This window comes from Aspergillus steynii, assembly GCF_002849105.1.
Source record: "Aspergillus steynii IBT 23096 chromosome Unknown P170scaffold_4, whole genome shotgun sequence".
Lineage (NCBI taxonomy): Eukaryota > Fungi > Ascomycota > Eurotiomycetes > Eurotiales > Aspergillaceae > Aspergillus > Aspergillus steynii.
The window spans coordinates 3,308,145-3,324,361 of record NW_020194401.1 but is presented as its reverse complement, the minus strand read 5'-3'; the positions used below and the strand labels follow the sequence as shown (position 1 = coordinate 3,324,361).

General features: G+C 51.8%; 3 protein-coding genes across 3 annotated transcripts; all 3 read right to left on the bottom strand.

Annotated features, from left to right (window-relative positions):
• Positions 1-3: 3 nt before the first annotated feature.
• Positions 4-11,365, bottom strand: P170DRAFT_409219 (ankyrin repeat protein; the record flags this gene model as incomplete). The annotated part of the gene is made up of 8 exons (XM_024846762.1): positions 10,405-11,365; positions 10,118-10,354; positions 9,753-10,074; positions 7,999-9,709; positions 6,961-7,949; positions 5,886-6,917; positions 286-473; positions 4-210 (listed from the first exon to the last, which is right to left on the bottom strand). The coding sequence occupies exons 1-8, from the start codon at positions 11,326-11,328 to the stop codon at positions 4-6; spliced, it is 5,610 nt and encodes a 1,869-aa protein (XP_024704959.1). The 5' UTR covers positions 11,329-11,365.
• A 1,533-nt stretch (positions 11,366-12,898) lies between these two features.
• P170DRAFT_426533 (uncharacterized protein) lies at positions 12,899-13,883 on the bottom strand (the record flags this gene model as incomplete). The annotated part of the gene is made up of 4 exons (XM_024847712.1): positions 12,899-13,139; positions 13,186-13,263; positions 13,327-13,602; positions 13,654-13,883. The coding sequence occupies 4 exons, from the start codon at positions 13,881-13,883 to the stop codon at positions 12,899-12,901; spliced, it is 825 nt and encodes a 274-aa protein (XP_024704958.1).
• A 665-nt stretch (positions 13,884-14,548) lies between these two features.
• P170DRAFT_409216 (beta-lactamase/transpeptidase-like protein) lies at positions 14,549-16,184 on the bottom strand (the record flags this gene model as incomplete). The annotated part of the gene is made up of 2 exons (XM_024846761.1): positions 14,549-16,006; positions 16,056-16,184. The coding sequence occupies 2 exons, from the start codon at positions 16,182-16,184 to the stop codon at positions 14,591-14,593; spliced, it is 1,545 nt and encodes a 514-aa protein (XP_024704957.1). The 3' UTR covers positions 14,549-14,590.
• Between the last annotated feature and the right edge of the window lie 33 nt (positions 16,185-16,217).

The following is a 16,217-nucleotide window of genomic DNA, read 5'->3' as shown; positions in this document are numbered from 1 at the left end:
CTGTTAGCTGGGTCTGCTGGGTCGGAGGGAAGAAGACATACCTAATAGCACATAAGGCACGAAGAAAATACTGAGCACGATATTCCACTGGATTCCACTCAGACCTAAATCATCCACCAGTCCCTCGATCTTTGCGTTGCCGATATTGGACCGGTCCAGATGCGAGATCAAATATAGAACTGCTAGCATAGGGACGAGTCGGATGTCCACCTGGAACCATCAGCACTGTAACCAGTTCACCCAAGACAATGTCGCTAGTCAGAGTGATGGAGGAATGAAACCCACCTTCCTTTTAACCTTCTTCCTCCTCTCCATCGAAAAGTTCATATAAAACTCCTCATCCTGCGGATCCATGCCCAGCACACGGAAATTCTCAATTGTCACGATAGCAGGGACCACGCTTTCATGATGCACGGGGTCGGGGACCTTTTCGTCGCCCCAGTCAAGGGAATTCGACGTGTTGCGTTTAAGGTCTGACATTCTGGCGTTGTCCGGTATCACTACCTGGAGAGTAGACAGACAGTTTGACAGATAGACACAGACAGATGCAGCTCCCCGGCCGGGGTTGCGTATTTATGTATGCTCGACGACCCCGGTAAATCACACAAGCTTGGTCATGCTCATGCTGGGATCATCGCTGTCACCTCCACATCCCCATCATTCCCATCTCGACGCATGGGACCTTGAGGCAGGCGGATTTCGAAGCTACCCCGCGGGGAGGCGCAGATGGCGTGGATATCCGCCGTGCCAAGGAAGCCAAGAAATAGCTGTGTCTGGAGGATGGTGTAAAGGATGGAGAGGACACTAGATACTCGGAGCGCGGGGCCCCACGTTGGTTCAGAATCCGGGGGTGGGGATCCTCCTGCTGGTGGGATTGGTTGGCTTTTCCGCCTGGATACTTTTCCGCCATAGGATTACTACGTAGTTTTAGAATTTTGAGGAGACTTGGTGGCGCCTCTAGCTACTGATTTCTTATTACTAGAGCTTGTAGCTTATGCATCGGGACTTGTTTCGGCAAGAGTTAACTCCGAAAGCTCCGCTGGTTTCGAAGCCGTAGGAGAGCTTGAAAGCAAGCTATACCGCACTTAGACGACGTGACATAATAATGCATGCAGAAGCAAGGTCTTACAAGCAAGGTGAATTGATTGAGCAGTCACTATTTCATATTCCCTTGCACACCGACCAACGAAAAAGTTAGACCGGAAGCTTTTCTGGACAAAAGATATAGATAATGGAGTACGCCGTAGAAGAACCGAGGACAGGTACAGGATTCGCGTGAACGGCAGATGCATAGTAAAGACAGCAATATCGAGCGTACGGAGAACTATACAGACCCTAGATATCTATACTATATCATCGAAAGAATGCCAAATTTGCAAGTTCCTGTCCATCAAAAGTATTATCATTATGTTTTACATTTTGCCCGGGTTTCCAGTTTCTCAATTCAAACCCAGCCACCAGCAGGGTATACTTCACTGATTTGGCTGAGTGAATGAGCTGTACAGAGAGAGATGTATGGGGTGAATCAAGCAAGATAAAGGCTTCATTCACCGGGCTTGGGAATCACTATCTCCATCTTACATTCAAAATCTCTTCATCCTTCATACTTTCTTCCTCCATCCTTCCTCCATCGTTTCCTACCCAGCTTACCCACATACATCCTTCATTACTCCTCGATTTCCACCTCAATGTCTGATCAAGACCCTCCCACCATGTCCGCAGGACTACAGTCCAACAGGGAAAAGAATGCTCCATCTCAGGAGCTCCCCCTGCTTGAATTAGCCCCATTCACCGAGTACTACGAGCCCGGCGATTCTGAATTCAGTCTGGCTGTTGCCCCTAGAGCTCGTAATCCCGTGAGTCGTAGCAGCATCATCCAGACGCTGCTGAATAACAATAGCATCCTGACCCAGTTGAGCCATGCTAACAATCTCGCAGGTCCCGAGAATGACCACTGCGAAAATGCAGAATGACCCTCAAAAGCTCATCGCGCTTCAGCCCAAAGATTTAGAAGCTGCAAAAGAGTTCAGCGGCACGCCGTGGAAACACGCTCGCTTTGTTCTGCAGGCCATGGGCCCTGATGGGACCATTGAAGAGGAGAATCTTCCGTTCTCTGACATCCGCAAAGAGACCGGTGTCAACATGAGGACGAGAGTTTGCGGTGCCAATATTGCACGCAAGCTCGTCGTCGAGTTCAGTTTCCAGCGTGCCTCGAAAGTTGTCCATAGGGCATTTCTTGAGTTCCACGCGCACGCGCACGTGCAGAGATACGAGTTCGTGGACAGAACCGTCGAAGAGTTCAAGGGTCGTCGTCCCATGCAGAACAAGGGTGACGATGTTAGTCGCCAGGACAGTTATGTCATCGTGCATATTGAGACCACAGGGGGCATCGGGATTGGTCTTGACTTTGATGCCGACTTCCTCGATGAAGAAGGCAGGCAGGTGCTTCGGTATGCCCGGTGTTTGAGTCAGAATTATGGCAAAGACACTTTCGTCAAGCGTGTAATCCTTCGTCTTAGCGTGCGGTATGTCCAATACGAGGCTGAGAGCTCCCGCACGAAAAGAACGGAGGAAGAGCAAAGACGATTCTTCCGTCTGTTCCGAGGTTTCATGGAACGGGCCAGGCCTATTCTCGCGCCTTATCGAGATGCCCGCGGAAAGCCCATCACACAATGGGACATGTTTGTCAAGCGTCAGATCATCGCAGACGAAGGCAACGGACTCGTGTCTATTCCTCCGTATACCTCCTTCGCCACGCGCGCTGAAGCACAGGTCGTGTTCACTTACGCTGCCTTCCTTGAATGGAGGCGAGAGGCCGAGATCGTTCAGACTCTCTCTGACAGACGGCACTCTGTCGCATTTATCCTTATCAAGCCGTCGACTATCCTGGGCCTCGTGAAGCTCGATATGCCCGAAAGCATGGGTATTGATAAGTGGGTTCCACGCGAGAACACGGCCGTTGAAATCGCATTCCGGCCCCCGAAAAAAATGACTCTTGGCGATGTTCGATGCAGAGGACTTTTGGTCCATAATATATTCGACCTGCCTTACACATCCGGGCCATTGTTTTTGATCCCAGGCGGAAACGTGTCATTTTACTCTGCATTTGCAGTACAGGTCGGTCAGCGACTTCGCTTTCTTCCCGCCAATCTGGCGATCTCGGTCCCTCAGTCAGGTGCAATGAGACAGGTCGATGCTATGAACCGTCTGTTCACACCCGATGCACACCTCGAGGCACTCTCCAGAGTTGCTCTCAACCAGGAAGCTGGCCCCCGACAATCCATCTCCCCATTTGCAGCCATAGGTATTCCAACTGCAAAGGTACAGGCAGCCATCGACGCAGTCTTAGGCTCGGGCATAGAGTGGTCAGCCAGCCAGATCGACTGCATCAGGTCGATCGAGTCGCTCCCGAACAGGGTCCTTTTGGTAGAATTTCCCTGGTACTGGGAAAACGTTTACCCTCGTGGCCATCGCCTCAATATTGATGACCCTTGGCATACACGTGATATTCACTGCCCCAAGTCATTCTGCTGCTGAGGCTATCTGCGAGTCAATGGATAAATGGGCCGAGCGTACCGGGATTAACCTAGATCCAGTGAGGGTATATCGTCCTGTCTCCGATGCTAGAGCGTTTCGCGTGCACGGAATGCCTATCGCACACAGTCGTGACGATAACGCTGTTGACATCGATACCAAAGAGTTCACGGCCGCAAAGCCGACTCTTGATGCTACGAGTGACGACTTTGTTCAAGAGCTCATTACTCTAGAAAGCCAGATCAGCATGGCTGAAACGCTCGCGGCCATCAAAGAGCAGGAAATGAACACGGATTTTAGAATCCCCGATAAATCCTTGGAAGCGCATGTGTTCCGCCTTGCATACACTGAAGGCCGAGAGCTGATCGAGGGTTTCCCTTCGAAGAAGCAAATGCGGGAATCAAAAAACGATCTTTTTAACTCGATCGAAGCTGGGGACCTTGACCCCGAGGGCAAGGAAGAAGACGTACTTGCAATCCTGCGCAACTATGTCGGATTCATCGAGCAGCAGACTTTCCGTCAGATCGACGACACTAGTCGACGCAAGGCCGTGTTAGCGTTCAAGAAAGCTTCAAAACAGGTGATTCGTGAAGCCAAGGTCCTAGTCTCTACGAACAATAACATGGGCGATCCAATGATTGCTAGCAACTTTGGCAATTCCGCGCAGGGAATCTTCGTGATCCGTGACGAAGACCACAAGGAGCTGGAACCAAACGGCTGGGTTCCAATCGGCTTGCTTAAAGCAGGACCCTTGATTCAGGGAATTATAAGCTGCGGTGATGCGAAGCAGTTGCATCCTGTGGCTGCTTCCCGTCAGTCTTCTGAACGGTACAATGAGTTCGCACAGCAGCTCACCATGTCCTTTCCCGCGAGACTTATTGCTATGAAACACCCTGTGCAGAAGTTGACAGAGCAGTTCCGATTCCGTCCCTGCTTTCTAAAATAGCTTAATCACAGGACATATGAGGGTCAAATGAAGAGCCATTCGTCGACGGCTAAGATCACAGTCAACCCCCAGTTCCTAGATGCCATGCAAACGGTCCTCGATCTGAAGAACCCAAACCTCGATCTCGGACACATCGTAGTCAGCGTCGCTGGGTCAACCTGCAACAAGGACGCGGGCACGAACTCCCGTTACAATGACCAGAACCGCCTGTGGGTATTAAAGCTCTTATTGCAGAACTTTAGATCGCACGGCTATCCGGGCAAGGACATTGTCGTGATGACCCCATACAAGGCTCAGGTCATCAGATATCGACAGTCTCTATTTGAGCTCGTGCAGAAGGGGGTCTTGCCGCGATCCGAGCTCCCCAAAGTAGCCACCACGGACTCCATGCAGGGCAAGGAAGCGAAGGTGGTCATTTATGACTGGGTAGTCACGGCATCGAATACCTTTTCTGATATGGGATTCACGACCGACAACAACCGCGGGAACGTTGCGATGAGCCGAATGTCCGAGGTTCTCATCAACGTTCTTCCGTCGTCGATGGGCTCGTATCGGGGGAGGAGAGTCGACGGGGAAATCCCGTATCCATGTGCCTTCATCCAATGGAGCTCTAGGGAGGGGAATATCGTGACTGTTGATTGTAAGTTTTAACTCCATTCAGCTTTGGACTGATTGACTAAATTTCTGCAGGTCCACGCGAAGAAGATATTTTCTTCGCTCCGTTTTCCACTCATGGAGGCTGGGCTGAAGCTGAGGCCGAGGGAAGGTCGGGTATGCCTGATGGAAACTGGTGCGATTCCGGTGCTGAGGGAACTTGGGATTGAGGACCTTTTTCTGGCTCAACTACTCGTGTCGGGACAGAGAAGTGATTGCTCCTCTCTGGCAGACTGATTTGACACACAAGGGTTAGGCACGGCTGTAACTAGTTGAAAATCGTTTCTTGATGCTGAATCCACTCCTCCCGTGGATTTGCAATGCTGATAACATTATCGAGTCTATTCAGCTTCCAATTCTTCCACTACTTACCTAGCTTGGAGGATTTCAAACCCACTCAATGGAGTTGGGATATCAAAGTACTTACCTCGGATGAGATCCGTGTTCTACAATTTCAAAGGCCCGCGATGCGAAGGCGATATTTCCATCTACTGAATCAGAAGAGAATCACAATCCAGCAAGGATGAAGTGACCACACCATACCTACCCATCCAATAGGACAGCTGATTTTTCCGCAGGATACTTATCCGCCATAAGGATTGCTTCGTGCTAAGATACATTTAGTGGCTTGTCCTGCGGGGTAAAAGTCTTGTCTGATCTCGTCGATCGTACCACCATGACAGAATCCCCATCCTCACCTCATCATGCTAATCCGCCATATCCGTCGCTCACCTCGATAAAAAAGATCAACCATAGCACCTCGCCGTTCCATACCACTTCATGACCTCATCCGTTCTCAAGACCTCCTCCACATAATCATCACCGTTCCGCCGCTCCATATCCCTCGCCGCCCGCGCCTTGGCCTCGCTCTGCACCGCTAGTCGCTTGGCCACCTCGTTGGCTTCGTTCAAGCTCACCAGTTTCCGCTTCTCCGACCTAGTGCCGGCCCGTGCGCGACTTATATCGCAGATCGTCTTGCGCTCGCTGGTCAGCGGTGGCTTGGGGAGGAAGCTTGCGGGATCGCGGTCGACCACAGGCCGACATTCGTCCTCGCGGCCGTCCCAGAAGTCGGATGAGGTTTTGCTGGGCAGGGAAGGTGGGTTTGCCGTGGCTTCGGTGACCCACGCGTCGACGGCGAGCTCCAGGGGCGTGGTGCCGGTGGAGTTCTCGCGGTGCAGCAGGTCGGGGCGCCGGTCGATCATCAGTTCGAAGATGCGAGGGACCTGGGCTTTGACGGCGTCGTGGACGGGCGTGTTGCCGGTGCCGTCGAGCATTTCGAGGTGTTTTTGGTTGGTGGGCGCGGCGAAGTCGAGGATGGAGCGGACGATTTCCACCCGTTCGTCGGTTTCCAGGTTGAAGTTTAGCCCTCGTCTGTAGTAACGCCGTCCGAGGGTTTCATTTATCCAGCGGGCGAGGGGGGTCAGAGATCCGGGCCCGTCGGACGAGCGTTCGGTGAGCATGGAATATACTAGGCGAGTGTCGAGCAGGCTCAGGAGCTTGGTCACGTTGTCGGGAACCTCGAGGCCATCGCTCTCCATGCCGCAGAGCATGAGATGGACCAGGTTGTTCCCGCTCCCGTCTCGGATGGCCTGGTTAGCTCCTGCGTTGATGAGCAGTTTGGCAAATTCAACGCGACGCAGGGCATATGCGAGAGCTAGCGGAGTGTGCCCTGCCAGGGATTTCGCCTCGATGCATTCGGTGTGGTGGGTGATGAGGTACTGGACGAGCTCTGTCGATTCGGGAGTCGTTTTGGCCATGACGGCGCAGTGCAGAACCAGGTGACCTAAACAGTCAGCTATGCCAACTAGGCGTGAGGGGGTACATACTTCTTGTGCTCAGCCACTTGGTGATTGACTTTTCCACTCCATCGCTGGATTGAGCCAGCAGCTTCAACCGTTTGTCCTCTGCATGGCTCTTGGTAAAGTTCAGGTAGTGCCGTGCTGGAGCCGTCCCAAGGAAATACTCGCAGCTGGGAAGGCTTCCTCGGAATGCAGAAACGAGTAGCGGCGGAGTCTGGTTGGTATCCGGCTGGTGTGTCTCTCTGCCACCAGCGGCCCAGTCGGCACGCTTCCGTCCGTGGATTGACAGGCCTTGGTAGTATTTGGGCTTCTCCTGCAGTTGCACGCCACTATTCTTGACTAGCTCGTTGATAGGCAGATCCGCGCCAGTACGACTGATTATCTCTTCCAGACAACGAGTTCGACCATGTTCGATCGCCATGTACACAAGATCCTCGTCTATGGTGTAGATCCGAGGTTCCGTCTCCTCATCCCTAGCCTGGTACTTCTGTCCCATCTCAAGTAATAATGCCAGGACAGGGGCATTGTCTGTCCAGATGGCATACTCGAAAAGGCCGTCATACTTGAACCGCTTCTGCCCGAAGCTGGAGTTCGCTTTCTGTATAAAGATTGACACGGGGTATAATCGACCCAGCATGTCGGACGGAGAGTCTGTGCTTCCGGCATCGAAATCCAAAGCTCCGATATCATCGACGGTAAATTTATCATCGACAACCTCGCTGGTGATGCGAATCCCTTCGCTACCGTCACTGTCGCTGTCGCCCTCGTCACTTGCATCATCCATCTCATACCGCTGATCCCTTTTCGTCTCCACCACCTTGTACTGTGCCTGCGCGATCTCCAGCATGACGTTTGCCATCTCGAGATGTCCGCGCAGTACGGCGATAGAGAACGGTGTCATGCGATTCCAATCCATAGCGCTAATCTGAAGGGGCTGTTGTTTATTTTCGTCACCCCACATTCCCAGTGTCAGCGCTTGAACCGTCGGAAGATCGCCGCTCCACGCTGCCTCGAATCTAATGGAATTAGCCCTGTCTATCCCGGGATTTCGGGTCTGGGACTCACAGTTTGAAATACCCCACTCGCTTTTCGTCCGTCAGTTCGTGAATGTGAAAGTCAAACTTCAGCTTGAAAGGCTCGGGGGTGTAGGGTGGCGAGTTTGACACGTCTGCAGGTTTAGCCGGTTCGATGTCGGGAAATATCTCGCGGAAGGTTTTCGCCTGCATGTCCACCAACGTCTGCTCTACCCTCTCGAACTCCTGAATTAGACTGCTGACAGCTTCCTTTTTCTCTTCTACACCTTCTTCCTCCCCATACCTTCGGGCCCGCTGCCGCTGGTTCTCCATTTCCTTTTCATACTCGGCTTCCGCATCCTGGATTTGCTCCTTGGCCACCCACATCTTGTAAGATCCCTCTTGGAGGCCGTCGAGATAGACCTCGTGCGGTTCAAGCTGACGCAGATCCGAACCTACCTGGTGTTCGCCCTTATATTGTCGCAGTTCCTGCAGTTTATCCCGGACACAATCCAACAGAGACTTCCCCATGTCATATCTCGGTTCATAGCCCGAATCACGCACCTTGTGACCACTAGGGCTCAGTGTATTCGGATCAGCGCCACGTTTTAAGACCTCGAGAACGACTGTCGGGAGCTCCTCGAAGACCGCCTGGACAATAGGCTGCGTCGTATCGTGCCGGAAGTTTTCCATGTTTGTGTCTCCCTGGTTACTGCGGATGTAAGGCGCCCCCGCCGCCGCCGACTTGAACCAGTTCTCAAAGGCGAGGAACGGAGGGGCTCCGTGTTCGAGCAGGCTTACGGCAGTGGCACTGTCTTTGGCGGCGATCGCCATCATCAGGGTCGAGTACATGATGGGCCTCCAGGTCTGGCCGTTTGTGGCGCAATGGTTGAGTGCCTTTTGGGTGGCCGGCTTGTTGTACTTGACGAACACATCGAGTAACTCATGGTAAGAGGTGGCAGCAATATAATGCAACGGGGTGTTGTGGTCCAGATCTGCCTGGGTCGGCGTGGCACCCAGCCGGAGAAGCTTTTCGGTCATCGCTTTTGCTTGTTCCATAGGCAGTCGAAGGGCCAAAACCAAGGTGAGGATAGCTGCTCGGGGGTTGTTGTCGTAGCTGTTGAGGAGCTTGATCGGCAGCAGGACGTCTGCGCCGAATGAGCTGACTAGCTCTTCCACGACGCCAACCTGTCCGTGGAGGATGGCCAGATGCAGTGGAGAAGTGCGGGTGTCCCAGGAGATGACATTAATATCGTAAATATCTGGCTCTTCGTTGTTCTCATCCCCAGGCAGGGTGTCAGCATCTTCAGATTCCTTTTCAACGTGGACATATGATCCGGTCGAGCTTGCGCCGTCCTTGTTGCTGATGACTTCAACATCTTCGTCAGTATCTTCAAGAGCGTCTTCAGCATCCTGCGCTGTCTTGGCCCTTCGCAACTCTGCCTTCTTATCCTCCTCGGCTTCGTTCTCCTCGCTCTTATGCAGTAGGATTCTGACTATGTCCACACTACCTCGGGCAGCCGCAATATGAAGAGCCGTCCGACCGTCTGCCACACGGGCAGTCAATCGAGCGCCGTGGTCAACCAGACACTGAACAATGGCTGGGGTGGAGGTCATGCAAGCGAGATGCAACGGCGCTCGCCCGGTGTAGTCGCGACTATTAGGATCCGCTGGTTCCCCAGCGAGCCAATCTTTGACGGCATCCAAGTCGTGGTCCACAATGGCGTGGCACAGACGCTCGGTGTTTCCGATGTATGCCATTTCTAGTCCCGTTAGCTCTGTCTGAACTTCCTGTGAAGAACTTACCCGTCCAATCAGTCTCCGTGATGGGATTGAAGCTTCCAACTTCCTGACGGCCAGGATCATCTTTGATGAACGAGATTTCACCCGAGATGTACGTCTTGCTTTCTTTTCCCGCCACCTCTTTCTCCTCAGGAGTTACTGGTTCCGGACAGTGGCCGCAGCAGTCATGGATGACATCCTCCACAGTGCCAAAGAACGCCGGATGGCGGTGCAAATGCACCTCTCTGGTTTTGGGCTTATTCCACTCCGCATTCAGGAGCAGATCTTTAGTGTAGAGAAGTTTCTCGATTCTCTTCGCATGAAATCTAGGTCCATAGGGTATGGTCTGACATGTTAGAAGCAGCAACACACCAGGTAGACGTACTTACCACTGTATTGTACTCCGAGACCTCATCGCCCTCCATCCACTCCGGCGTCTCGTCCTCCCAGTCGCCTTTGATATTGCCGTTCAGCCCATTGCGTCCTCGCTGCACCCGCGCAGGGCGTCCTCGCTCCTGGCGTCTTTGGTCCATGTACTGTTCTCTGTCGGAGGATCTGGGCAGCTTCTCAAGAACAAGAAGTCTGGCCAGACCGACGGTTCTTGAAAAGCTTCTTTCAAAGATAGTCTAAATTCGTTAGTACCATCTAGCGCTGATCTTAATTGAGTACGGCTCACCGGATCAACTCTCGACCGATCCAACGCCGGCCAGAAAATCTCAAATCCCCGATGAGAATACTTCGACAGTCGATTTTCGTATGAAGGTGACCGTCGGCTCAGATCGATTTGATTTGTCTGGGTCACATACGCCGCCAACGCCCGTGGCGACACATAGACCTGGTTGCCATCGTACGCGGCACATGAGCAGTCAACATCGAAACCGGTCAAAATCTCGGCAATGGACTTGTAAATGCGCAGTACTATCTGCACGTGACGCGTCGGGTACTGCGACACAATGGTGATGGTGTTTTTCGTGCGCACCGTCGTCGTCTCATACAAGATGGCATTCTTCACCTTATCCTCAATCAACTTGATTTTAGCAATCGCTTCCTCCTCGGTCAGTCCGTACAGGAAGAGATCAACATCCGACGCCGGCGCAAATTTATCATGGTAGAACTGTCGCAAAGCACGCTTCGAGCTGCGATACTTCTCCGGTACCGGCAGTAACGAAGTCACCACCGCGCTGCCGGCCACCACGACGTTGCTCCAGTCCATGTCACTGAGCGAGAGCTCGGAGAAGATATTGAAGTTCTTCTTGAACTCATTGAGACTGGGAACGATGGCTGGAGAGCCATTGGGTCGTCGAGCGTCGTCTCTCAACGGCAGGACATACTTCTCGCGAACCTCAGGGGTTTCGGCTGCCGGGTTTCGGGCCCTAGTTCTGACGTCATTGCTGCCAGTTTGGTCGTATAAAGGGGTTATGTTGAGGTGGTTGTTTTGAAGAAGAGGATTCGATGGCTCCTGTGCGAAGAGCTTCCGAACGACAGCTTCATGTTCGTTGTACGGCTTTATGAGCTCGTCAATTGGGGTGTCAGGGTGGTTGCGAATCCAGGGCACGAGATCGTGGTGCTTTACAGGGAGGGATGGAAGAGTGGAAGACATTATGAGTTGGTGGGTTCCGGGCTTATATTTGCAGGTCTGGCAGGACAATGAAGCAGACCTGGATGGATAGGAGATGAAAGTTCTGACTTGAAGTGCAGATCGTCTCCGATATTTAAGCTCTGTGATGGAATTCCCCGATCGGGTTAGTGCGTGCCGTGGGGCCAAAAGGGTCACCGCCAAGCAGGCACGGGATCTGGGGCCAGGCATCATCAGGCAGGAAGCCGATCGCATGTGCTGCCTGGGCTGTTTGGCTGCCACCACTCTAGATGACCACCCATAACCCAACCTAGCTGGTGGTATAGTGGCAAATTCATAGTAAATTCTAAATTCCCACGGGTCTGGTCCCACAGTGCTAGTGCAGTGCCTGGACTGCTGGAGCCTGCAACTTGATCGATAGGTCAGTCAATTAGATGATCGGACCCACATACTAGGCACGTACTGGAGCCAGTCTATAGGTATACCTTATTGCAGCCTTCTGACTGTTGCCTCTGTATATCAGGAAGTAGCTCGTGCCTGCAATAATGATCTTACGGGTGATCGATCTAGAGAAGTCCTAAACAACCCGAGCCCACCAGGAGCTAGTGGGGCAGGCGATATCCATTGCCCTGGAGCATCGCCAAGTGTTCAGAATCTGTCAGTACCATAATTCCCGATGGCTGACTGAAGTTCTCCCGGTCAAGCCAGGGAAAGAGTTGTTTTTCGGTCTAGGCTGGTGTTAAAATCCTCTAACTGTTCAGCTCATGAGAGTAAAGCCAGTTGAAAGGAAAACGAGCACCTGGAGTTGCAATTGAAGCAGAATCCGAAGTGATAAAGCCAAAGGAGTTCCACCAAAGGCAACGCTCAAGATACCGCTGTTAGCTAGTTGCTGCAAACGCTTGTTCGAGCTCTGAATCGTACTGCTCCTTGTCAGACAGTTTGGAGCCTGCCACATATCCCACATTCTTGGCCCAGAAAAATGGCTTGATCAAATTGAACTCTTCGACGTAGTCTTTGCAGAACATGGGCCGGATGTGCTCTTTAAAAATAGTAAACAATCCGGAGGGACTTGAAAGTGCCAATGTATACCAGAAAGCACCGGTCGCCCAGGTTTGTTCCATGACAGCGGAGAGAGATGGATATATTGGTTTTTGGATGCAATACAACCGGCGCCTTTTTCTTCAGTCGCCATAATGCTCATAAATTCTTTTCGGATCGTGTCGTGAGCTGAAAGGGGCCGCCGTCGATTCTGGCCAATCATTGCACGCCCTAGGGCGGAGAAATATACACCCGATCACCCGGCCTCCAACTGGTAAACATTCAACCCCTTTAGTCACTGCTATCCATGATTTCGATGCAGATTCTGGATCTTCGGGCAGGACCGATAAGAGCCTAAATATGAAGCGCTTGCAATTTATAATATAAAACGATGACACGGTTAGCGGGATGCCGCAAACGGCCCCAGGCCTCTGCCGTGTTGACTAGGATATATCTCCTACTTCGCAGATGGCGAAGTCTGACAACTGTGGACACAGACGGCACATACAGCACCTTTTCTCAATGATAGAGACATGGTACTGCAAGGGCAATCATTCTAACTTAAGCTTATGCCTCTTCCGCTCTGAAGAAATGCTACTGCTTCTTCCAGGCTGTTGAAAGTCCACCCTTCCTTGCGCGGTTCTGGCATCATTGGATCATCCATAGAATGACCATCCACTGGTTGTGCGACTCCTGAGTTTAACCACCACAAGGAAAGCTCGTTCACTGGATCCAGGGTAATATTTCCCCCTTTGGGTAATTCCATGTTCCAAACATCTTCGAGGTCTACAATAACACTATCACTCGATTAGTAATAGCTTATATTGTTAATAACATACGTACCATCGTTGGGAGGCTTTATCCCAAATAATATTTTCTCGGCGAGGATCCTCGTGAACAAATCCTTGCTCCGTGAACTCCCTGTCGTCTAGTTGTCAGAAAGTTTGAAAGGAAAATAGCGAACTCAAGATAAACAGCTCCTACCATAAGGCTCTGATAAATGCAATTCTCACGCTGTCCCGCTCTTCGAGTGGGAGAGCTTCAAAGTTTTGCAGATCGTGTCCAGGGACTTTTTCCATCACAATAAACACAATATACCCGCCAGGACAGTACATCTGGTTATGTTGCTTGTAGGAAAAATATTCAATCAGCCTTGGAGTCGAGCTGCATTCGGCTTTCGTTAATTCTTCAAGATTTTCAATCTCGCGCCAAGCCTCGCTACTGATCGTTTGGATGTCGGGGTTATCCCATGGGGTGAGCCTATATTTTAATTAGCTGTCGTTTGTCATTATAAGCAGAGGGGCGATGTACTGTATTTTGATTTTTACTATTACTTCCATTACCTCTGTATCTGGAGTGGGCTGTTCAGCCACCTGGGTTGCTATACAGGTCCCTGTGATCTCTTCGATACTGCCTTCGTTTTCATCGTGGACTCGAGTCTTGTATGTCAATATTTTGCCTAGCGACCACAATGTAGAGGTTTTGCTGGATGGTATCGTTGCTCCAGTCAACATTCCCAGGGTTTGATCGTAAAAGGACATGCTTGGTGAAATCGATGTAGAAAAATAATTGCTGGCCTGGGAAGAAGCAACAACAAAAGAAGAAAGGTTCCTGAAGCTTTGCGGGGCGATGGAACAATAAACAGAATTCCTTACTCCTGCGACACTTCTTTTAGGCTTGGGTTCCACGGTATGGGTTAAGGAAGATCAAGGGGCACTTGATGGAATCGATATAATTCCAAATGCTGTAGCGCAAAACCACTGCAGCTCGAAACGAAAGGAACTAGGTAGTGATTTGTGCCTTCAAGCTTCGATTGAGGTAAAGTAGAAATAATAGAAGGGTTATGAATGCAGAAGATATTTCAAGGACCCATCTTTTATGGAAGCAAATAAAAAATGGAGAAAAAGCTACTTGATGCCTACCACGACTACTGCATGAGATTGCTGCCTACACGGTGCCTACACAAACGTATTCCAACGTTTGTTTGCTTACCCCCTTACTTGTCTTTGTAGCTGTTGACGTACACTGTTGAGATGCTGAGAGCGGCAAATCACATTACCGCCGATTGTTCAGTGACAACTCTAGTTTGTTCTGCTTCTTTAAGGCGATCTCAAATTCCAAGTTTCAATATACAGTTTCATATATATCTTTTTCCAGCGGACCAGATTATGACAGGTCAATGTTAACTCTATTGTGGTGAAGCATCCCACCGTCAAACCTACACCCAAAGTACAAAGAAAAAAGGAAATCAACCAACCCTCTCAAACCAAATCTTCTCTCCCCCCAGCGCAGGCTCAAAATCCACACCAACCCTTCTGGCCGTCCCATTGACATCAACATAAAACTCCGCCTGAAACTTCTGTCCCAGGCCCTTCCCCTGCGCCGGAACATACGCCAAACAAACGAAGAACTCGCCGCTCGCATGCTCGAACTCCAGTTTCTGTCTTATCGCTCTATCTGTCAGATCAGCACCTAGCCTCCCTTTCTCAGCCACTAGCCCGAAGGATCCGTAGCCCTCGTTTCTATACGTTCCAGCGTATAGATGCAGAGGTAGGACATGCGGAAGCAGCGGATCCGGAAGAGAAGGGAAGACGCGTTTCTTCGCCTCCTCTACACTCTCAGCTCCAGTTCCAGTTCCAGTTCTCTTGCCCGGCTCCTTCTTTCCAGCTGTCCTATCCTCGCGCAGACCATCACACCCATTTCCCCCTGACTGCGACTGCGACTGCAACCTCCCAATCAAATACAAATAAATCTCCTTCTCCACCTCCCTCGCATCCACCGCATTCCCCATCATCGCAAACCCCCACTCCCTGCCCGGCACAAAACCAACCATAATCCCAAACCCGGGCCAACTGCCACTATGCCAGTAAAGCTGCTCTCCGCGAATCTGATCGACGAACCAGCCTAGCGCGTAGAGATGGTACGGCGCGTCCGGAACAACTAGCCCCTCGTCGTTTGTGATGATTGACCTAGGCGTGAGCAATGATGCGTATGCAGTGCTAGACAGCGGACCCGAGCAATGGATCCACGATCGGATCCACTTTGCGTAGTCGAGGACGGTGCTGACTATGGACCCGGCGCCGGTGGTCGGGGCGTAGTTCATGTGTGGTTCGGGGATGTAGGTGTTGAGATCAGGGACGAAGGTGTAGCCCCGGACTAAGGACCTCGCGTCGGGTGATTGCTTGGCCTCGGCGATGGAGAAGTAGGTGTGGTGCATGTCCAGAGGGCCCCAGATGCGGTGTTTCAGCGTGGTTCCGAGTGGTTGATGCGTAAGGGTCACGAGAGCGTGTGAGACGGCCATGTACATGTGGTTGCAGTAGGCCCAGGTCGAGCGGGGGGACGTGGCTAGAGGGAGGGATCTGAGTTTGCGTACTTCGTCGCGGAGGGTTTCCCTCGGGTTGGCCATTGCCATGGCAGATTCGTGGCCTGGTAGGCCGGAGCGATGGGAGAGGGCGTCTTCGAGGGTTGTGCTGGTAGTGGCGTGCTCATTAGCGAGGACGAAGTCGTCGGGGATGAGGGTGGAGATGGGCGTGTCCCATGATATATTGCTATCGTCGATTGCTAGGGATACGGCTGCGGCTGTGAAGGCTTTGGTGGTGCTGCAGGTGGAGAAGAGCGAGCCGGTAGTCATTTTCTTTGCTGGGAATTCAGCAATACCGTAGGCCTGGTCCGTCAGTGGTGTGCTGTCAGGGTGTTCGGTGGAGGTGATGTACCTTGGAATAGGCTCTGGGGCCATGGACGATGGCGATGGTCAGGCCTGGGACTTTCCATTTTTCCAGCTGCTTGTGCACCAGAGTGTCGAACTCGGGAGTGAACGGGGATGTATCTGATCGCAGAACCATGGTAATGTGGTGAGGTGAAGATAGCCGTAAAGA